The 25,000-nt window shown below is 44.1% G+C and overlaps 1 protein-coding gene across 1 annotated transcript in view; it reads left to right on the top strand.

Annotated features, from left to right (window-relative positions):
• vav3 (vav guanine nucleotide exchange factor 3) overlaps positions 1-18,064 on the top strand; it is a gene marked incomplete at its 3' end in the record, with an annotated part of 118,697 nt that extends 100,633 nt beyond the window's left edge. Inside the window, 6 exon segments of the mRNA XM_031796458.1 lie at positions 1,622-1,752; positions 4,356-4,421; positions 5,236-5,270; positions 7,834-7,950; positions 17,184-17,271; positions 17,974-18,064. Coding sequence (XP_031652318.1) covers positions 1,622-1,752; positions 4,356-4,421; positions 5,236-5,270; positions 7,834-7,950; positions 17,184-17,271; positions 17,974-18,064 — 528 coding nt within the window.
• Positions 18,065-25,000: the final 6,936 nt, after the last annotated feature.

Raw genomic sequence — 25,000 nt, 5'->3', positions numbered from 1 at the left:
CCTCAGTCTCTCCCTCAGTCTCTCCCTCTGTCTCTCCCTCTGTCTCTCCCTCTGTCTCTCCATCTGTCTCTCCCTCAGTCTCTCCCTCAGTCTCTCTCAGTCTCTCCCTCAGTCTCTCCCTCAGTCTCTCCCCCTGTCTCTCCCTCAGGTCTGCCTCAGTCTCTCTCTCAGTCTCTCCCTCAGTCTCTCTCTCATCCTCTCTCTCAGTCTCTCCCTCAGTCTCTCTCTCAGTCTCTCCCTCAGTCTCTCTCTCAATCTCTCACTCTCCCTCAGTCTCTCTCGCAGTCTCTCCCTCAGTCTCTCCCTCAGTCTCTCTCTCAGTCTCTCCCTCAGTCTCTCCCTCAGTCTCTCCCTCAGTCTCTCTCTCAGTCTCTCCCTCAGTCTCTCTCTCAGTCTCTCTCTCATTCTCTACGTCAGTCTCTCCCTCAGTCTTTATCTCATTCGCTCCCTCAGTCTCTCTCTCAGTCTTACGTCAGTCTCTCCCTCAGTCTCTCTCTCAGTCACTCCCTGTCTCTCTTTTAGTCTCTCCCTCAGACTCTCCCTTTGGCCCCTTCACACAGCCCATTCACAACTATTCATTCTCACAAAATGCTTTATCTTTCCAGAGAAATGTGCTCACCTCCAACCAAATGACTAATTCCTATGAGATGAAGGATAATCAACCTCTCTCTTTTGTCGTTCTCAAACCCCACTGCTTGGCTTTAGAAACTTTTTAGAGATTCTTTCAATCTCTTTCACTCTCTTTTTGATCTCTCTCTCTCTCTTTCTCTCTCTCCCTCTCTCTCTTGCTATCTCTCTCTCTCTCTCTCCCTGGTGTCTGTGGACTTACTGCACGGGTTACTATTCCCTCAGTTCTTGTCATGAGCAGCTGTGGGGAGAGAATGGCATTGACGTGCTTAATGGAAGACATCCTTTGTCTTGTGTGTGCGTGTGTGCATGCCTTTGTGTGTGTGTGTGTGTGCCCCATCTTCAGCCCTGCTAGCTTCTCTAGTATTTAATCACCCTCTCAGCTCACAGGAGAGCTTCTGTCCAGACCAACTCCATCTTAGGCCATAAGGATTAGAGGTTTAGGAAGTGTTACTCTCACAGGACCCCCCCACCCCCGTCCAAACCCCCGTCCAAACCCTGACTTTCTCTAGGAACACAGGTACTTTAAAATACATCTGCATCCCTCTCTTGTCAACCATCCTTAATCTATTCTCCCCCATTGTGCTCTTCTGTTTCTACTCTCTATATAAGAGTCTGAGCTTTCTTCATCACCACACTGTTCTTGTTTGAACTGAATCTCCTTAGATACAAACACAATTGAACAGATATGGCCAAGAATATGGTTCTATTCCTTCTAGTCTACTCGGTTGGATTCTACCTGGCTTTTGTTTTACCTTTGGATAACAAAAATGTTTGATGACTGGAAAATTGGACAATAGCACATGCGATGTTACCAAGACCAAGGATAAAGCTATTGTTTCATAGCTTTAGATTGCTTGGTCGTATATGGATGGTTGGTATGGTGACAAGTGGGAGGGTGGCAAAGGTGCATTGTTTTGTTTTCAGATCTACACACGCACCCATATAGATGAATATGAACACACTGATATTGTGGTTGTGTTTTCTCTCTCAGGGTTACCTAAGATGTTGGTGACCAGGAACTATTTTGGCGTGCCAAGTCCCATATGTGGCCCGCCCCTCAACATCCAGCAAGGTGACATCATCGAGCTGGTCTGTGCCGATCTACACAGCTCCTGGTGGCAGGTGAGAGAGACATCGGTGTGTGTGTGTGTGTTAATGTGCGGGTGTGTGTGTGTCTCGGTGTGTGGCAGGTGAAGTGTCACTTCTCTCCACCATGACATGTTACCTCCCTCTTGATCAAACCATGCTTTAACAAACTATTTCAGATGAAACTAAATACATTGGTTTGTTCAATCAGTGAATCATATGCACCATTGTGTAAACTGAAACATTAAGCCCTGCCCTGACCAGTGACATAACGTTGTTGTGTATCAGCACTGTACAGGTACACCTATTGAAAGACACACCTATTAGACTGGGGCAATAACTAAATGAGCAATGTGGAAGGAAAACAAGTGTCATTTTCTAAGTCTTCTTTCTGTTGAACATTTCTGTTTAATTCTCACAATATTCAGTAATCAACATGGCTCTAATTGATTTTCTTAGACTGGTTTGTTTTGTTTGGCAGTTTATTCTAATCTGACTGTGCCTCTGCGCTGTGTGACTCCTGTGTGACTCCAGTGTGACTCCTGTGTGACTCCAGTGTGACTCCTGTGCATTTCTAGCTACATTGTCTATCTGTCACACACTGCTAAGGGTAACTGCACAGGGGGTGGCTAATCCACTGCTTTGTCAATTGTTGAAACTGTAGGTTTCAGCATGGCATTTTTACAGCAACACTGAAGAGCTGTCATAAACATGGAGGGTACACACTGAAACTACACCCAGATAACACTGAACATTTCACCATGTTGTCGTATGGGGGAAGTCTTATAACACACGTACGCACACGCATGCATGCACACACCCACAAACACAAACATTCTTCCATAATGTGACTTTAATCTGGGAGAACAATAACAGGCCTTCAGGAGCACGCCAGATGAGGGTGTGGGCATCACCGTCTTTGTGTACAGCTTACCCTGCCAATGTGTGTGTGTGTGCCTTTCCAAACCACACAGAGGCACACGCCCATTCAGACACCTTCCAGCTCTTTGTTTGTGTGTTTTGGGCTAGCTGGCTGGCTGGCTGGCTGGCTGGCTGGCTGGCTGGCTGGCTGGCTGGCTGGCTGGCTGGCTGGCTGGCTGGATGGCTGAATGGATGGTTGAATGGCGTTACAACAGCAGCAGCAGGGAGGAAGGCTATTTGCTATTTCTGCTGTCTGCTCTGGCTCTGCCTGAATCCATGTGGACCTAGATATAAAAGCTCTCTTCTCTCTCTCTCTCTCTCTCTCTCTCGCTCTCTCTATCTCTCTCTCTCTCTTTCTCTCTCTCTCTCTCTCTCTCCCTCTCTCTCTCTCTCCCTCTCCCTCCCCAGCCCTCCCCCTTTTCTCACACTGTCCATTTTCACCTCTCCCATTTCCTTCCTGTCTCTCTCACTGGACTAGCTCAGTCAGACCCAGTGGAGTCAGAGACACTAGGTGTGATAGCCCAGGCTTTTCAGCACTGTCACTTTGCTGGCACAGCCTCACTATAGCTGGCATAGGCTGGGAGGTGTGTGTGTGCGTGCGTGCGCACATGCGTGTGTGTGTGTGTGTTCATATGTGTTTATTTTTGTGTGTGTGGTGAGCGTCCTTTTTTATATTCCTACAGATTTATATCTAGCATGGTATTTCGGGGGAGGTGTGCTGCCAAGCAGTGTACAATCACCAACCCATTAGCTGTTGAATGAGAGTTTTATATTTATCATTTCATATATTTCATTTAATTTGATATTGTGCAAAAATAATACATCATTACATCATCACCTTTAGGTTACTTAATCTCTGTGACAGCGGACCGAATTATTGAATGCTCAGTATTCATCACCGTGGTAACCAGCAGACCATAATTCCTGTGCTGGTGCCAGACTAATATAATCGATCACTGTAATTTCATTTCCCCCCCTTGGCTTGCGTCTGTTTACTCTAACAGGGTTAAGGCTTGATGATTATCACAAAACTCATCAGAGTCCCATAACCCCATAACCAATAGCAGAGCTTTCCAAGAGCACTGATAAAATGTGATTAGGCTAACTGTATCAGGGGCGCTTCAGGAGCACAGGCCTAACCAAATCAGATGGGCCCAAGTGCAGGAGGAAGAGGCTCAGATGTGTATATCCATGTGTGTGAAAGAGCCTTACAGAGATTAGGCAAGGAAACATAGTCCTAATGCAGAGCAGCATACTTGGGTTTTCATGGTGTGCGCACACACACACACACACACACACACACACACACACACACACACACACACACACACACACACACACACACACACACGTGTTAAATCAGCCAATGAGTCTGCATTGTATTACATGCTACTAGACTCCTTTTGAGTCATTACCATTGGGAGAGAACAAGTCCTCAGTCTCAGCTGTTCCTTAACTCAACTCCCTCCGTGAGCGATTATTTAAACAATAATTAACTTGGCCTGTAAATCTGCTCTGCTCTGTGTTGCTGACCGAATTGTTCCTAAATTACAGAGAAGAAATCATCCAGCCGAATATAACACAAACATCCCCCTCTCTCTCTCTCTCTCTCTCTCTCTCTCTCTCTCTCTCTCTCTCTCTCTCTCTCTCTCTCTGTCTCCCCCCCTCCCTCCCTCCCTCTGTCTCCCTCTCTCTCTCTCTCTCTGCTGTGGTTTCAGGGCAAAATTCTGGCGACGAGAGAGGTCGGCTTCTTTCCAAGTGATGCCGTGAAGCCGTGTCCATGTGTAAGCTAAGCACTAAGCACCCATGTTAGAAGTGTTGTTGTAGCAGTAGAGTAGACGCGCGGGTGAGCAAGCAGGCAGATGAACATATTCTTTCAGGTGGTGAAACTGACACTGAGATGATTGATACTTCACTGTGTATTTTCACACTTCTTACCTTGATGATGAGTTGACTATGTAGTACTAGTGCAAAGAACTTACAACCTGTGTTGTAAGGCAAAAAGGACAGAGTTTGGGAAATGCTGTCCTAGGCTATTATCTATGCTGTCCTAGGCTATCTATTACTAAATGCATTTGAAACATTTGCTGATAAAACTAAATTTAGTGTATTTTGAATGAAACCTTTATGACTTGATTGTGTCACTGGACGTCATGTTCCTTCAGAATCCACATTGCTGTAATGTGTCTGCTGTTAGTCTGACAATATGACATTCACATGCTCAGCAGCTACATCGATGGACTTTTACAACGACATGCTTACACCATCATAAAGATAACAAGTACATTATCCTACTTCATTGGGGTCATAAGAACCACCAAACCACCTGTTTACGAAAATAAAATAAAAACATGACGTTTAAACGTATCTAGGGTAGCCCGGACTACCGGCAACAAATAGACTACAGTTTACTGAGTTTGCCAATAGGGGAAAATAAATGCTTAACTGATTTAGATGGATAAAAGTGAACTTGAGGTTGGGTGGGATTCATGGGAATGAAAGAACAACGGTTCACATGTTGCTCTCTCTCTCTCTCTCTCTCTCTCTCTCTCTCTCTCTCACTCTCACTCTCTCTCTGTCGCTCGTCTTTACCCCCAGGTCCCCAAACCTGTCGACTACTCCACACAACCTTGGTATGTTCACGTTCGCCTGGACCTCACCAAACTTGAATACAAAAATGCATGATAATGAACTCAAGTTACCACACCATTAATTCTCAAGTTACCATACCATTAATTATCAAGTTACCACACCATTAATTATCAAGTTACCATACCATTATCAAGTTACCACACCATTAATTATCAAGTTACCACACCATTAATTATCAAGTTACCACACCATTAATTCTCAAGTTACCATACCATTAATTATCAAGTTACCACACCATTAATTATCAAGTTACCATACCATTAATTATCAAGTCACCATACCATTATCAAGTTACCACACCATTAATTATCAAGTTACCACACCATTAATTATCAAGTTACCATACCATTAATTATCAAGTTACCATACCATTAATTATCAAGTTACCATACCATTAATTATCAAGTTACCACACCATTAATTATCAAGTTACCATACCATTAATTATCAAGTTACCATACCATTAGTTATCAAGTTACCACACCATTAATTATCAAGTTACCATACCATTAATTATCAAGTACCATACCATTAATTATCAAGTTACCACCCCATTAATTATCAAGTTACCATACCATTAATTATCAAGTTACCATACCATTAGTTATCAAGTTACCATACCATTATCAAGTCACCATACCATTAATTATCAAGTTACCATACCATTAATTATCAAGGTACCATACCATTAATTATCAAGTTACCATCCCATTATCAAGGTACCATACCATTAATTATCAAGTTACCACACCATTAATTATCAAGTTACCATACCATTATCAAGTTGCCATACCATTATCAAGTTACCATACCATTAGTTATCAAGTTACCATACCATTAGTTATCAAGTTACTATACCATTATCAAGTTACCATACCATTAATTATCAAGTTACCATACCATTAATTATCAAGTTACCATACCATTATCAAGTTACCTTACCATTAGTTATCAAGTTACCAAACCATTAATTATCAAGTTACCATACCATTATCAAGTTACCATACCATTAGTTATCAAGTTACCATACCATTAATTATCAAGTTACCATACCATTAGTTATCAAGTTACCATACCATTAATTATCAAGTTACCATACCATTAATTATCAAGTTACCATACCATTAATTATCAAGTTACCATACCATTAATTATCAAGTTACCATACCATTAGTTATCAAGTTACCATACCATTAATTATCAAGTTACCATACCATTAGTTATCAAGTTACCATACCATGAATTATCAAGTTACCTTACCATTAGTTATCAAGTTACCAAACCATGAATTATCAAGTTACCATACCATTAGTTATCAAGTTACCATACCATTAATTATCAAGTTACCATACCATTAGTTATCAAGTTACCATACCATTAATTATCAAGTTACCATACCATTAATTATCAAGTTACCATACCATTAATTATCAAGTTACCATACCATTAATTATCAAGTTACCAAACCATTAATTATCAAGTTACCATACCATTAGTTATCAAGTTACCATACCATTATCAAGTTACCATACCAATAATTATCAAGTTACCACACCATTAATTATCACGTTATCATACCATTATCAAGTTACCATACCATTATCAAGTTACCACACCATTAATTATCAAGTTACCAAACCATTAATTATCAAGTTACCATGCCATTAGTTATCAAGTTACCATACCATTATCAAGTTACCATACCATTAATTATCAAGTTACCACACCATTAATTATCAAGTTACCATACCATTATCAAGTTACCATACCATTATCAAGTTACCACACCATTAATTATCAAGTTACCACACCATTAATTATCAAGTTACCATACCATTAATTATCAAGTTACCATACCATTAGTTATCAAGTTACCACACCATTAATTATCAAGTTACCATACCATTAGTTATCAAGTTACCATACCATTAATTATCAAGTTACCATACCATTAGTTATCAAGTTACCATACCATTAATTACCAAGTTACCACACCATTAATTATCAAGTTACCATACCATTAATTATCAAGTTACCATACCATGAATTATCAAGTTACCACACCATTAATTATCAAGTTACCATACCATTAATTATCAAGTTACCATACCATTAGTTATCAAGTTACCATACCATTATCAAGTTACCATACCATTAATTATCAAGTTACCATACCATTAATTATCAAGGTACCATACCATTAATTATCAAGTTACCATCCCATTATCAAGTTACCATACCATTAATTATCAAGTTACCACACCATTAATTATCAAGTTACCACACCATTAATTATCAAGTTACCACACCATTAATTGTAGGCTATAGTTTAGTAAAATCCTTATTTGTGAGTATAGGTTAGACTGTGTGGTAGTTGTTCTGTCACTAGATGTGTCCTCTGTGTTTCTCAGTATATCTAACCCCCCTATTCAATTCAATGCTGCTTTATTCATCTCATCAGAGGCACTTACAGGTATCATACTGTACGTGCTACCTGTGTATGTATATATAGTTCTGTAACTGTCAGTGCCTCCTGGACTGTAGGTTTGCTGGGCCCATGGAGAGACTTCAGGCTGAGGCAGAGCTGATCAACAGAGGGAACAGCACCTACCTGGTCCGCCACCGGAGCCGCGAGTTCACAGAGTATGCCATCAGCATCAAGTAAGTGAGCAACATGGTACAGCACAGTACAGCATGGTACAGCACAGTACAGCATGGTACATCACAGTACAGCATGGTACAGCACAGTACAGCATGGTACATCACAGTACAGCATGGTACATCACAGTACAGCATGGTTCATCACAGTACAGCATGGTACAGCACAGTACAGCATGGTACATCACAGTACAGCATGGCACATCACAGTACAGCATGGTACATCACAGTACAGCATGGTACATCACAGTACAGCATGGCACATCACACAACAGCATGGCACAGCACAGTACAGTATGGCACAGCACAGTACAGCACAGTATAGCATGGTGCAGCACAGCATAGCACAGCACAGTACAGCATGGCACAGCACAGTACAGCATGGCACAGCACAGTACAGCACAGTATAGCATGGTGCAGCACAGCATAGCACAGCACAGTACAGCATGGCACAGCACAGTACAGCATGGCACAGTATAGCATGGTACAGCACAGTGCAGCATGGGACAGCACAGTACAGCATGGCACAGCACAGCACAGCATGGCACAGTATAGCATGGTACAGCACAGTGCAGCATGACACATCCCAGCACAGCATGGTACAGCACAGTACAGCATGGCACAGCACAGTACAGCACAGTATAGCATGGTGCAGCACAGCATAGCACAGCACAGTACAGCATGGCACAGCACAGTACAGCATGGCACAGTATAGCACAGCATGACACATCCCAGCACAGCATGGTACAGCACAGTGCAGCATGGTACAGCACAGCACAGCATGGCACAGCACAGCACAGTACAGCATGGCACAGTATAGCATGGTACAGCACAGTGCAGCATGGCACAGTATAGCATGATACAGCACAGTACGGCATGGCACAGTACAGCATGGTACAGCACAGTGTAGCATGGCACAGTATAGCATGGTACAGCACAGCATGGTACAGCACAGTACAACATGGTACAGTACAGCATGGCACATTACAGTACAGTACAGCACAGTACAGCAAAATACAATACAGTACAGCACAGTGCAGCACAGTACAGCACAGCACAGTACAGCACAGTACAGCAAAATACAATACAGTACAGCACAGTACAGCACAGCACAGTACAGCACAGTACATCAAAATACAATACAGTACAGCACAGTACAGCACAGTACAGCACAGCACAGTACAGCACAGCAAAATACAATACAGCACAGCACAGTACAGCACAGTACAGAAAAATACAATACAGTACAGCACAGCACAGTACAGCACAGTACAGCAAAATACAATACAGTACAGCACAGTACAGCACAGTACAGCACAGCACAGTACAGCACAGCAAAATACAATACAGCACAGCACAGCACAGTACAGCACAGTACAGAAAAATACAATACAGTACAGCACAGCACAGTACAGCACAGTACAGCAAAATACAATACAGTACAGCACAGTACAGCACAGTACAGCACAGCACAGTACAGCACAGTACAGCAAAATACAATACAGCACAGTACAGCACAGCACAGCACAGTTCAGCACAGTACAGCATTCACAGCACAGCTCAGCACACACAGCATAGTACAGCACAGTACAGCACAGTACAGCATGGTACATCACAGTACAGCATGGTACATCACAGTACAGCATGGCACATCACAGTACAGCATGGCACATCACAGTACAGCATGGTACATCACAGTACAGCATTGTGCATCACAGTACAGCATGGCACATCACAGTACAGCATGGTACATCACAGTGCAGCATGGTACATCACATTACAGCATGGTACATCACAGTACAGCATTGTACATCACAGTACAGCATGATACATCACAGTACAGCATGGCACATCACAGTACAGCATGGTACATCACAGTACACCATGGTACATCACAGTACAGCATGGTACATCACAGTACAGCATGGCACAGCACAGTACAGCATGGTACATCACAGTACAGCATGGTACATCGCAGTACAGCATGGCACAGCACAGTACAGCAATGTACAGTATAGCACGGCACAGTACAGTACAGCATGGCACAGCACAGTACAGCAATGTACAGTATAGCACAGCACAGTACAGCAATGTACAGTATAGCACGGCACAGTACAGTACAGCATGGCACAGCACAGTACAGCAATGTACAGTATAGCACAGCACAGTACAGTACAGTACAGCATGGCACAGCACAGTACAGCATGGCACAGCACAGCATGGCACAGTATAGCATGGTACAGCACAGTGCAGCATGGCACCGTATAGCATGATACAGCACAATACAGCATGGCACAGCACAGCACAGCATGGCACAGTATAGCATGGTACAGCACAGTGCAGCATGACACATCCCAGCACAGCATGGTACAGCACAGTACAGCATGGCACAGCACAGTACAGCACAGTATAGCATGGTGCAGCACAGCATAGCACAGCACAGTACAGCATGGCACAGCACAGTACAGCATGGCACAGTATAGCATGGTACAGCACAGTGCAGCATGGGACAGCACAGTACAGCATGGCACAGCACAGCACAGCATGGCACAGTATAGCATGGTACAGCACAGTGCAGCATGACACATCCCAGCACAGCATGGTACAGCACAGTGCAGCATGGTACAGCACAGCACAGCATGGCACAGCACAGTACAGCATGGCACAGTATAGCATGGTACAGCACAGTGCAGCATGGCACAGTATAGCATGATACAGCACAGTACGGCATGGCACAGTACAGCATGGTACAGCACAGTGTAGCATGGCACAGTATAGCATGGTACAGCACAGCATGGTACAGCACAGTACAACATGGTACAGTACAGCATGGCACATTACAGTACAGTACAGCACAGTACAGCAAAATACAATACAGTACAGCACAGTGCAGCACAGTACAGGACAGCACAGTACAGCACAGTACAGCAAAATACAATACAGTACAGCACAGTACAGCACAGCACAGTACAGCACAGTACAGCAAAATACAATACAGTACAGCACAGTACAGCACAGCACAGTACAGCACAGTACATCAAAATACAATACAGTACAGCACAGTACAGCACAGTACAGCACAGCACAGTACAGCACAGCAAAATACAATACAGCACAGCACAGTACAGCACAGTACAGAAAAATACAATACAGTACAGCACAGCACAGTACAGCACAGTACAGCAAAATACAATACAGTACAGCACAGTACAGCACAGTACAGCACAGCACAGTACAGCACAGCAAAATACAATACAGCACAGCACAGTACAGCACAGTACAGAAAAATACAATACAGTACAGCACAGCACAGTACAGCACAGTACAGCAAAATACAATACAGTACAGCACAGTACAGCACAGTACAGCACAGCACAGTACAGCACAGCAAAATACAATACAGCACAGCACAGTACAGCACAGTACAGAAAAATACAATACAGTACAGCACAGCACAGTACAGCACAGTACAGCAAAATACAATACAGTACAGCACAGTACAGCACAGTACAGCACAGCACAGTACAGCACAGCACAGTACAGCACAGTACAGCAAAATACAATACAGCACAGTACAGCACAGCACAGCACAGTTCAGCACAGTACAGCATTCACAGCACAGCTCAGCACACACAGCATAGTACAGCACAGTACAGCACAGTACAGCATGGTACATCACAGTACAGCATGGTACATCACAGTACAGCATGGCACATCACAGTACAGCATGGCACATCACAGTACAGCATGGTACATCACAGTACAGCATTGTGCATCACAGTACAGCATGGCACATCACAGTACAGCATGGTACATCACAGTGCAGCATGGTACATCACATTACAGCATGGTACATCACAGTACAGCATTGTACATCACAGTACAGCATGATACATCACAGTACAGCATGGCACATCACAGTACAGCATGGTACATCACAGTACACCATGGTACATCACAGTACAGCATGGTACATCACAGTACAGCATGGCACAGCACAGTACAGCATGGTACATCACAGTACAGCATGGTACATCGCAGTACAGCATGGCACAGCACAGTACAGCAATGTACAGTATAGCACGGCACAGTACAGTACAGCATGGCACAGCACAGTACAGCAATGTACAGTATAGCACAGCACAGTACAGCAATGTACAGTATAGCACGGCACAGTACAGTACAGCATGGCACAGCACAGTACAGCAATGTACAGTATAGCACAGCACAGTACAGTACAGTACAGCATGGCACAGCACAGTACAGCATGGCACAGCACAGCATGGCACAGTATAGCATGGTACAGCACAGTGCAGCATGGCACCGTATAGCATGATACAGCACAATACAGCATGGCACAGCACAGCATGGTACAGCACAGTACAACATGGCACAGCACAGTACAGCACTGTACGGCAAAATACAATACAGTACAGCACAGTACAGCACAGTTCAGCATTCACAGCACAGCACAGCACAGTACAGCACAGTACAGCATTCACAGCACAACACAGCACAGCACACACAGTATAGTACAGCACAGCACAGCACACACAGTATAGTACAGCACAGTACAGCACACACAGTATAGTACAGCACAGCACAGCACACACAGTATAGTACAACACAGCACAGCACACACAGTATAGTACAGCACAGCACAGCACACACAGTATAGTACAGCACAGCACAGCACACACAGTATAGTACAGCACAGCACAGCACACACAGTACAGCACAACACAGCACAGCACAGCACAACACAGCACAGCACAGCACACACAGTATAGTACAGCACAGTCACACCCTGCAAATAGTCCTCTTAAAGCTTGCGTTAATTATTAGTTCTGTCAGTGCTAGTGAGATGCTAGTTCAGTCCTACCATTGACTTTCTGCACAGACTGTACTGTATGTTGCGCTGCTCTGGATAAGTGCATGGGCTGAAGGACGGCATTGGACAATACATACATTGTATTGTGCATTAAAAAGAAATGTACAAAATAATTACAACAATGTGAGGCGTGCAGGAGTTACGATTCTGATAAGTGAGTGCTACAGTAGAGTGGTATTTGTTTTACGTGCTGTGTAGCATTGCTGCAAGCACATGTAAACCCCATGTGAGGTAGATGGGAAAATAACACTTTTGCATGATATCACTGTATCATTTCAGTCCCCCCAGGCTGTTTGTATGCTGTAGATAGACAGATTTACGGTCCTGTATGTTCAGACAGGTTGAAACATGCCAATGATACGCAGGGTAAAAAAAAACGAGATGTTTTATTGTCACGTACTCTGGATAGGTGCAGTGTTGTTTTACAAGGTCAGCCATAGTACTAGGTACTATGGCTGACCTTGTACTATACATAGTACCTAGTACATAGTTCTAGGTTTAAGTGCCTTGCCCAAGGGCACATCAGCAGATTTTTTATCAGCTCGGGTATTCAAACTAGTGCTCTTTCAGGTACAGGCCCAACGCTCTAACCGCTAGGCTACCTGCCACCGTAGGCTACCTGCCGCCGTTTCTGTCCCAAGTTGGGTTGCGACACTTCTTCCCTGAAGGGAGCCGGTAGAGCTGAGAGAGAGAGAGAGAGAGAGAGAGAGAGCTGCTCAAAACGTTCCCTTCAACTCCACTTAATTCATCTCCTCCTTTTTCCTCTCTTACGAAGGCAGAGCTTTTCAATGCCTTCCAGTTTCACCAGAGCTGAAGTCTTAATTGCTCGCGTGTGAAGCATGCCGCTGCAGCACTGGTGAAGAAACCCAGAGAGACTGTTAGACAGCCTGCTCAAGGTTATTTAAACCATCACAAAGAAAACGAGAGGAAAAGAGAAAAAAGAAACTCTGCATCTGCGTGGAAACTACATTAAGAAAGTGTTTGAAACAGACAATGCCCTATCCTTGGCTCTGCATCACACTGCTGTGGTATTGAGGCCCTGCCGCCTTCTTTCCACAAGCTACAGCGACTCCAGCCAAGAGGGTCCAGTCAGTCTAAATTAAGCTCTGGCATTTCAGTGTACAATAGGCCCGTCACTGGGGTTTGTTTTGGTGCGTAGAATATGGATTAGGCCATATTATTGGGGGATTACGGCTCTAAGAGGGAGATAAGAGGATAATAATGGAGACTAATAGAGATCAAGAGAGGACAGGGCTTTCTTTGAGAGAGACAGACAAAGGGGGCTGACTCTATTGGCTCTGTGTCTCTATACCCTCCATACCCTCCCCTCCTCCCTGCCCCACTCTGCCCTGCTGATACCCTCTAAATGGGGGCGACTGCCCTTCCATCAGCCCCCTCCCCTGGTCCCGTGAATACCAACTGGTAATGAGGAATGGTGCCCCTGTCTATCGACGTCTACACACATACACACACACACACACACACACACTCACACACCCCTCTCCATCACTCATGTGTCAGAAACCCAACCTGGTCTCAGGGCATTTCATATGATAAGTTACGTTTCGTATGGTATGTATTCATTTGTGGGTATCCATCATCCATTTCATATGATATGTTACGAACAAATTCAAATTTGTTGTGGCTAACATTAGGTAGGGGGCTAACGCTAGCTTTAGCTATCTGGCTAACGTTAGCTAGGTTATGGGGTTATGGTTTCAGGTTCCTTAATGAACCTATTAAAACTCACGGACGATTAGTAAAGCTTAAACCAAGTTTGTTCTCCCATTGGGTCATACAGCTGCATAAGACATATAAAAATTTCCACCAGTGGTAATATATACCCCAATTTTGGTGGAGTCTCCTCCTTCTCTCTAAACATTACATATTTAATACTAGGCAGGAAGTCGGAAGTTTACATACACTAGGTTGGAGTCATTAAAACTTGTTTTTCAACCACTCCACAAATTTCTTGTTAATAACAAACTATAGTTTTGTCAAGTCGGTTAGGACATCTACTTTGTGCATGACAAAAAAAAGTACTTTTTCCAACAATTGTTTACAGACAGATTATTTCACTTATAATTCACTGTATCACAATTCCAGTGGGTCAGAAGTTTACATACACTAAGTTGACCGTGCCTTTAAACAGCTTGGAAAATTCCAGAAATGTATGTCATGGCTTTAGAAGCTTCTGATAAGCTAATTGACATAATTTCAGTCAATTGGAGGTGTACCTGTGGATGTATTTCAAGGCCTACCTTCAAACTCAGTGCCTCTTTGCTTGACATCATGGGAAAATCAAAAGCAATCAGCCAAGACCTCAGAATAAATATTGTAGACCTCCACAAGTCTAGTTCATCCTTGGGAGCAATTTCCAAACACCTGAAGGTACCGCGTTCATCTGTACAAACAATAGTACGCAAGTATAAACACCATGGGACCTCGCAGTCATCATACCGCTCAGGAAGGAGACACGTTCTGTCTCCTAGAGATTAACGTACTTTGGTGCGAAAAGTGCAAATCAATCCCAGAACAACAGCAAAGGACCTTGTGAAGATGTTGGAGGAAACAGGTACAAAATCTATATCCACAGTAAAATTAGTCCTATATCGACATAACCTTAAAGGCCGCTCAGCAAGGAAGAAGCCACTGCTCCAAAACCGCCATAAAAAATGCCAGACTACGTTTTGCAACTGCACATGGGGATAAAAAGATCGTACTTTTTGGCGAAATGTCTTCTGGTCTGATGAAACAAAAATAGAACTGTTTGGCCATAATGACCATCGTTATGCTTGGAGGATAAAGGGGGAGGATTGCAAGCTGAAGAACACTATCCCAACCGTGAAGCATGGGGGTGGCAGCATTATGTTTGTGGGTGTGCTTTCCTGCAGGAGGGACTGGTGCACGTCCCATAATAGATGGCTTCATGAGGGAGGAAAATTCTGTGGATATATTGAAGCAACATCTCAAGACATCAGTCAGGAAGTGGGCAAATGGGTCTTCCAAATGGACAATGACCCCAAGCATACTTCAAAAGTTGTGGCAAAATGGCTTAAGGACAACAAAGTCAAGGTATTGGAGTGGCCATCACAAAGCCCTGACCTCAATCCTATAGAGGATTTGCGGGCAGAACTGAAACAGTGTGTGCGAGCAAGTAGGCCTTACAAACCTGACTCAGTTACACCAGCTCTGTCAAGAGGAATGGGCCAAAATTCCCCCAACTAATTGTGGGAAGCTTGTGGAAGGCTACCCAAAACGTTTGACCCAAGTTAAACAATTTAAAGGCAATGCTACCAAATACGAATTGAGTGTATGTAAACTTCTGACCCACTGGGAATGTGATGAAAGAAATAAAAGCTGAACTACATCATTCTTTCTACTATTATTCTGACATTTCACACTCTTAAAATAAAGTGGTGATCCTAACTGACCTAAGACAGGGACTTTTTACTAGGATTACGTGTCAGGAACTGTGAAAAACTTAGTTTCAATGTATTTGGCTAAGGTGTATGTAAACTTCCGACTTCAACTGTAAGTGATACGGGACACAAACTGTTCCTTCTCCCTTAAGGTGACCTGACCTGACCTGACCTCGACCCCCTTTTTCTCACTAATCCACAGCTCTCCATCCTTATCAGTGCCTGCCAACATGTGATTATACTTCCTTTACTCAATACATTCCGAGCTTAATTACATCCACCATATACCTTCCTCCTACAGATAACCATTCACTTCTGGTGTAGACCCAGACTTTGGCACCCCTCATGTCTCCAGTATAACTGATGATTAACCATTTTCAAAGTTTAGAAAGCCGAACCCAAAGGTTAGGGTTAAGGTTAGGAATTAGGTTAAAGGGTTAAGATTAGGTTTAGGGGAAGGGTCAGCTGAAAAGGTTAAGGTTAGGATTAGGATTAGGATTAGGGGAAAGGTTAGCTAACATGCTAAATAGTAGCAAAGTAATTGAAAAAGTAGCAAGTAGTTGAAAAGTTGCTAATTAGCTGAAATGCTAAAGTTGTCCATGCAGCGATTCAAACACGCAACTTTTGGGTTGCTAGACGTTTGCGTTATATGCACACCCATCCAACCCTACCATTCACCCTCCTTTTGTTTTTGCCTTAATTAATCTTCTGTTTTATGTTAACATACCATTCGTAACATTTCATACTAATTTGCGAGTCCCTGGTTTACAGTTACTATGTAACGTGTAGTCTATGAGACCAGGCTGCAGAAACCTTTGGGCCCATGCATTACCATGGCAGCGGTCGCTCCGCATGGGTCTACTGGGGGATCGATCTCAATGATCACCAGAACATTACACTCATCCCTTATTCATGGCCCACAGGTACAGCAATGACGTGAAGCACATCAAGATCCTGACCAGAGATGCCTGCTTCCACATCGCAGAGAACAAGAAGTTCAGGAGTATATTAGTGAGTCTGTTTCCCTTTCACAGCACCACCTCTGCATTTCACACATAAATAAATCACTCAGCGTTTCTTTAATTAAATGTCAAAACATGAATTTATTTTTAGCCCCTTGCTGTGTGAAAATAGCTCTGATTAGAGGTGGATTACTGGTGTGGTTTACTTTACTGCCCGTAGGCCTTGTAGAGAGTTATAGACAGGGATCGGTCCAGGGTGGATTGCATGTGTTCTCTCCCTTCTATTCACCCAGGATTGTGTTTCCTTCAGCTGCGGTTAGAAATGAGATTTTACTGTTAGTCCTACTCTGTACGTGTATGCTAGTTTTATTTCACCCAAACTTTTAATCTTCATATTAAGTTAATTATTTTGTTGATTTAATTTAATTGGTATTGGACAGAGGACATTTTAAAACAGATTTAGAATTATATAGAAAACACTACTATTTTTTCATAAATAATTTTCATGCGAATGGTATTGTTGTGTGAGGCTATTTGGCTAACTGTGAGAATGTGTGTGTGTGTGCCTGTCTGTGAATGTGCGCCTGCATGTGTGCCTGTGTGTGCGCGTGTGCGTGTGTGTGCGCGTGTGCATGTACGTGTGTGTGCACGTGTGCGTGTGTGTGTGTGCGCATGTGTGTGTGTGTGTGCGTGTGTGTGTGTGCACGTGTGTGCGCGTGCGTGTGTGTGTGCGTGTGTGTGTGTGTTACAGGAACTAATTGAGTACTACAAACACCATTCATTGAGGGAAGGCTTCAGAAGCCTGGACACCACACTGCAGTTCCCCTACAGAGAGCAGGAGAATGCTGCTATGCTCCACACCAACAGACCCGGAGGAAACAGTGAGTATAAAAACAACACAACACGAACACAGTATGAACACCACACTCTTAGAAAAAAAGGTGCTCTCTAGAACCAAAAAGGGTTATTTGGCTCTCCCTATAGGATAAACCTTTGAAGAGCCCCTTTTGGTTCCAAGTAGAACAATTTTGGGTTCCCAAAAGACCTAAAAAAGGATTCTATCTGGAACCTAAAATGGTTCTCCTATGGGGACAGCCGCAGAACCCTTTTGGAACCCTTTTTTCAGTGTACACATAAAGGCACTGCCTCCATTAGGTCTGTAGTCAGGACCTACAAATAACAATCAAACACTTCATCATTGAATTTCGGTTCCTATCATGTGATGACTGCCTACCATGACGCTGAATACTAACCTCCCAGGAGAGATAGTTGGCTAGGTACATTCATGCATGGTTTTGTTTTGGATAAGCTCTTTGCTGAGACAGTGAAAATACAAATTATACTGTATACTGCTCTTTCTTTTTACTGTCTAGAGAAGGGATGGAGGTCTAGTGGCAGTTCTAGAAACAGGCTTTTTACTGTCTAGTGAAGGGATGGAGGTCTAGTGGCAGTTCTAGAAACAGGCTTTTTACTGTCTAGTGAAGGGATGGAGGTCTAGTGGCAGTTCTAGAAACAGGCTTTTTACTGTCTAGAGAAGGGATGGAGGTCTAGTGGCAGTTCTAGAAACAGGCTTTTTACTGTCTAGAGAAGGGATGCAGGTCTAGTGGCAGTTCTAGAAGCAGGCTTTTTACTGTCTAGAGAAGGGATGGAGGTCTAGTGGCAGTTCTAGAAACAGGCTTTTTACTGTCTAGAGAAGGGATGCAGGTCTAGTGGCAGTTCTAGAAACAGGCTTTTTACTGTCTATCGAAGGGATGGAAGTCTAGTGGCAGTTCTAGAAGCAGGCTTTTTACTGTCTAGAGAAGGGATGGAGGTCTAGTGGCAGTTCTATAAACAGGCTTTTTACTGTCTAGAGAAGGGATGGAGGTCTAGTGGCAGTTCTAGAAACAGGCTTTTTACTGTCTAGAGAAGGGATGGAGGTCTAGTGGCAGTTCTAGAAACAGGCTTCAGTAGAAGCAGGTTCAGTAGAAAAAACAGGAGAGTTTGTTATGAACAGTACCACAGAAACCTGGCTTAGAATGGTGTTGCTATGGCTGCGATAGCTGGCTGATAAGTCTTGGGTAAAGAGTGTGTGCTGGGTGACATTTCACTGTGAGCACAGCAACACACCTGGAGAGAGGACAGGTGGTTCACAGGATGATTATGATTGCTCCAATTTCAATCTCTCATTCAATCTCTCATTGGCAGATTTAATGAGTCATTAGCTGGTCGTTTTTGTTGCTTAGAATATGTTGTATGACGAAACAAATGACATTTTGAACAGTTTGTTTTGGAATAGTTGTATAGTGAAATTAGCAAGACATTGGCTCAAATATCAAATCAAATCAAATCAAATCACATTTATTTATATAGCCCTTCGTACATCAGCTGATATCTCAAAGTGCTGTACAGAAACCCAGCCTAAAACCCCAAACAGCAAGCAATGCAGGTGTAGAAGCACGGTGGCTAGGAAAAACTCCCTAGAAAGGCCAATACCTAGGAAGAAACCTAGAGAGGAACCAGGCTATGTGGGGTGGCCAGTCCTCTTTTGGCTGTGCCGGGTGGAGATTATAACAGAACATGGCCAAGATGTTCAAATGTTCATAAATGACCAGCATGGTCGAATAATAATAAGGCAGAACAGTTGAAACTGGAGCAGCAGCACAGTCAGGTGGAAGTTGAAACTGGAGCAGCAGCATGGCCAGGTGGACTGGGGACAGCAAGGAGTCATCATGGAATATGTGTACTATAATCAAATAGTGTATAGTATCTGACAATTTCTGTGGTTTGTGGACTGGTCTGTGGACTGGTTTTTGGACTGATTTGTGGACTAGTGTGTGGACTGGTTTGTGGACTGGTTTGTGGACTGATTTGTGGACTGGTTTGTGGACTGGTGTGTGAACTGATTTGTGGACTGGTGTGTGAACTCATGTGTGAACTGGTTTGTGAACTGGTTTGTGGACTGGTTTGTGAACTGGTTTGTGGACTGGTGTGTGGACTGGTTTATGAACTGATGTGTGGACTGGTTTGTGGACTGATTTGTGAACTGGTTTGTGGACTGGTTTGTGGACTGGTGCGTGGTCTGGTTTGGGAACTGGTTTGTGGACTGGTTTGTGGATCGATTTTGTGGACTGGTGTGTGAACTGGTTTGTGGACTGATTTTGTGGACTGGTTTGTGAACTGGTTTGTGGACTGGTGTGTGAACTGATTTGTGGACTGGTGTGTGAACTCATGTGTGAACTGGTTTGTGAACTGGTTTGTGGACTGGTTTGTGAACTGGTTTGTGGACTGGTGTGTGGACTGGTTTGTGAACTGATGTGTGGACTGGTTTGTGGACTGATTTGTGAACTGGTTTGTGGACTGGTTTGTGAACTGATTTGTGGACTGGTGTGTAGTCTGGTTTGGGAACTGGTTTGTGGACTGGTTTGTGGATCGATTTTGTGGGCTGGTGTGTGAACTGGTTTGTGGACTGATTTTGTGGACTGGTTTGTGGACTGGATGGTTCTGAATCTGTTTCTAGTTCTAGTTTTAATAGAAGTGATTCTCAATCAGAGTCAGAATATAGTGGTGGTCCCTGTCAGTTAAAACGGTGTTAGTAGCACTGTGTTACTGTATATCATGAATACTGGATAGTCCCGTACTGCTGTTACAGCGTGGATAAGAAGACAGCAGAGACAGAGAAGTGGCATGTTGGACCCCATTGGTGAGGAAGGGGTTAAATGCAGTACCCGATGCCGGCAGCACACCCGCAGCACTGGAGCCTCTCTCTGGGGTTGATGGAGAGTTTATGACGCATCGCAATCAGTGCTGAGATTAGATTTCATTGTAGCACCATATGTCACCGTGTGAAAAGCGCAAGAAAAACTCCCAGGATTCGCTGAAGGTCGTGATGCAAGTGCTGGGGAAACATGACAGAACAGAAAGGCAGAGGATCATAGTGAGTCGGAAGCTGGATGCTGCATGTCTCACTTTTCATTTTGCTTGTCACTCAAATGGCTCTTGAATGTCTCTCGGCCTAAAAACAAACACACATACAGAGAGGAAGGATGGAGAGAACTCGTCCCTCACTGAGAGAATTGAATTCCAACCTGTTTGTTTTCTCTCTCTCTTATTGTTATCTCTCCTTCGCTCTCCTTCTCTCTCATCCTCTCTCCTTCTCTCTCCTCCTCTCTCCTCCTCTATCCTTCTCTCTCCTTCTCTCTCATCCTCTCTAAGGCCCCGACTCATAGAATTCAGCTCCATTCTTTACTTGTAAATCACTCTTTTGTTCAGTTGTTCATTTCTACCAGGATGACTGAAATGCCAATGCAGTTTATGTTCTGTTTTGGACATGACTCTGCTGTGTATGTCTACATATCTCAAAACCCTCCTGGTCCCTGTCGATTTATACCATCATCAACCCTAGCAGCATCAGACTTCCCAGTTGGAAAATGGAATGAGCAGGATGGAATGAGTAGGATGGAATAAGCAGGATGGAATAAGCAGGATGAAATAAGCGAGCAGGATGGAATAAGCAGGATAGAATAGGCAGGATGGAATAAGCAGGATGGAATAAGCAGGATGGAATAACCAGGATGGAATAAGCAGGATGGAATAGGCAGGATGGAATAAGCAGGATGGAATGAGCAGGATGGAATAAGCAGGATGGAATAATTAGGATTAAATGAGCAGGATGGAATAAGCAGGATGGAATAAGCAGGATGGAATAAGCAGGATGGAATGAGCAGGATGGGATAAGCAGGATGGAATAAGCAGGATAGAAATAAGCGGGATTACATGAGCAGGATGGAATAAGCAGGATGGAATAACCAGGATGGAATAAGCAGGATGGAATAGGCAGGATGGAATAAGCAGGATGGAATGAGCAGGATGGAATAAGCAGGATGGAATAAGCAGGATTAAATGAGCAGGATGGAATAAGCAGGATGGAATAAGCAGGATGGAATAAGCAGGATGGAATAGGCAGGATGGAATAAGCAGGATGGAATGAGCAGGATGGGATAAGCAGGATGGAATAAGCAGGATGGAAATAAGCGGGATTACATGAGCAGGATGGAAAGTTACTGGGTGACAACCTTAATCAACTCTCTTGGGGACCTTAGCATCGCTGGTGGTCCATCACACATGGGTAATATGTAGGTTATTACCTGCATGATACAGTATGTGTCTAGAGGAAGCTGGCTCCTCAGAGGACACAGTATGCGGTCGTAAGGAAACATATTTCCTGCAGAGGAGAGAGAGATATAACCTACAGATATTAAAATGCTCATCAGATTCCTCCTCTGATCTCCCTCGCTGTGATAGAAACCAGGCTTGGCTTTCAATGAGCTTCTTTCTAATATCCATTTTAGAGGATATGCTTGCGAGAGTTGACCAGGGAGTCTGGTTGGTGGTGGGTATGTTGCTTGCGTGCCCGCACACTTGTGTGTGTGTGTGTGTGTGTGTGTGTGTGTGTGTGTGTGTGTGTGTGTGTGTGTGTGTGTGTGTGTGTGTGTGTGTGTGTGTGTGTGTGTGTGTGTGTGTGTGTGTGTGTGTGTGTGAAGTTCGTATTCATATGATTATGACCCAACACAGCAGACAGTGGGTTGTTAGTATGGATAGGCAGCGGTGGCTCATGAATAAAAGGTCTCTGTGTGAGGCTGCATAGCAGCAGTCGTTAGGCCTGTGACTGTGAGCAGGGTAAACATATTGCATGGTTGATATCAGCTCTGTTGCATTCCTCTGGACCTGCTGGTCAGACGGGGATTCATATGGTAGCAGGATGAGGGCCAGAACTGCCAGAGCGGATAGCAGGTGCATGGGGTGGAAGGGTGCTTGAGAGGGGTAAACACGCACACACACACAGTCTGGACACAAAGAAACACAGTTGGGTAAATTTAATTGAAATGCTATTAATGTCAATTCAATATCTCATAAAATATGAATGGGCAGCGTTTGAAAAATGTACTGTATGTTAAATAAATCAACGTGTCCATTTATCGGAAATCAACACATTCTTAAAAGGAATGGACATTTTCGAATATCTGATTTGAACTTCAGTTCTGTCCCTGGATGGGTTTTTGAATAGAAATGGAAAGTAGTCCAGCACAGCATTCTACAAGGGGACCATCATTTAGCTCAGTGAAGATGCTGTGGTTGTTTGGGTTTCTGGTCAGAGGATATTTTCATGTCCTATTAAACTGCATTGTTCTGCTGCCAGCTACTTCTTTTGCCTGTAAACTTTGAGTTGGGATTAAACATGCTTTCCCTTCGCTTCTCTCTCCTTTATTCTACCCTCCCCTCTTCCCCTCCACTCCTCTATCCTGCTTTCTCCCCTTTCCTCCCCTATTCCCCTCCACTCCTCTACCCTGCTTTCTCCCCTTTCCTCCCCTCTTCCCCTCCACTCCTCTACCCTGCTTTCTCCCCTCCCCTCCCCTCCCCTCCCCTCCCCTCCCCTCCCCTCCCCTCCCCTCCCCTCCCCTCCCCTCCCCTCCCCTGCCATAGCCCCATTGCTCTGTGGGCTGACTTATGTAACTCCTGCCGGCTACAGCTTTGTTCCTCCCTCCTCCGCTCCTTTCTGGTCAGGTACAGGTACCACTTTTTATTTCTTCTCCTTTCATTTTGGGCCCTGACTGTTTAGCATGCGCAGTGGGCCACATCTCACATCTCAGCTCCCTCCATCTGCCTGGGAATGTGTGTGTGTGTGTGTGTGTGCGTGTGTGTGTGTGTGTGTGTGTGTGTGTGTGTGTGTGTGTGTGTGTGTGTGTGTGTGTGTGTGTGTGTGTAGGTGTGTGTCTGTGTGCATGTGTATACATAGCGTTTGTTTGTATTTGTGTAACCACCAAGATATGGCCCAAGTAGATTGACCCTGACTGGGTCATCATATCACACCCCAGTGACCCCAGTGACCCTGAATGACACAGACCAATCAAAATGCCCTATTTAAGCTGTCAGGCCAGTGAAGCATCTTTCCACAGCAGCAGTACTATTACAGTCCAAACCTGCCATGTACCCAGCAGAGCTAACCAGCTCCAGTTCCATATCTGTCTTTCCCCATTGTTATCTTACTGTGTGCATGACTGCAGCTCATAGACAGACAGACAGACAGACAGACCGGTCTCTACCGTGTCTTCACAAGCCAAGGTATTTCACATCAGCAACAGCAGACACACACGCACACACACACATGCCCACACAGCCAGCCAGCCTGCCTTTCTCTTTCTCTCTCTCACCCCCCCCCCCCTCTCTCTCTCTCTCTCTCTCTCTCTCTCTCTCTCTCTCTCTCTCTCTCTCTCTCTCTCTCTCTCTCTCTCTCTATCTCTCCTCTTCCTCTCTCTCTCTCTCTCTCTCTCTCTCTCTCTCTCTCTCTCCTGGCTGTATTTCAGATGGGATGTGTTGAAGCATCATAATAAAACAAAGCTATGGTCTAATCACAGCACCGTACTGTACAATACACATACAAAATGTATGAGGACATCATTGTAGAGCAAACAGGCTTTTTGTGTGTATGCAGTCTATGGTCTGTTAAAGATAACGTAGTATCCAAGTAGAGACAGATTGGAGGAACCTTTTAGTGTACCTCCCTTCAAACGCTCTGGTTTGTAATTAACCCAGCCACCCGTTTGAGTGTGGATTACGCTGTTGACACAATCAAGCCCACAATCAAAACAGACACTTCCTTTGGACCTGGCTTTGCACATATCATTTATTTAAATGGGGCTGGGCTAAAACAGGGGGAAAAGGGGGGAGAGAGAAGAGAGTGATGCGATTATGCACGCCTCCACATCTCCCTCCAGACGGTGTCTGTCTGGGGTGAAAGAGAG

This window comes from Oncorhynchus kisutch, linkage group LG18 (assembly GCF_002021735.2).
Source record: "Oncorhynchus kisutch isolate 150728-3 linkage group LG18, Okis_V2, whole genome shotgun sequence".
NCBI lineage: Eukaryota > Metazoa > Chordata > Actinopteri > Salmoniformes > Salmonidae > Oncorhynchus > Oncorhynchus kisutch.
This window is presented reverse-complemented; position numbering and strand designations above follow the sequence as displayed.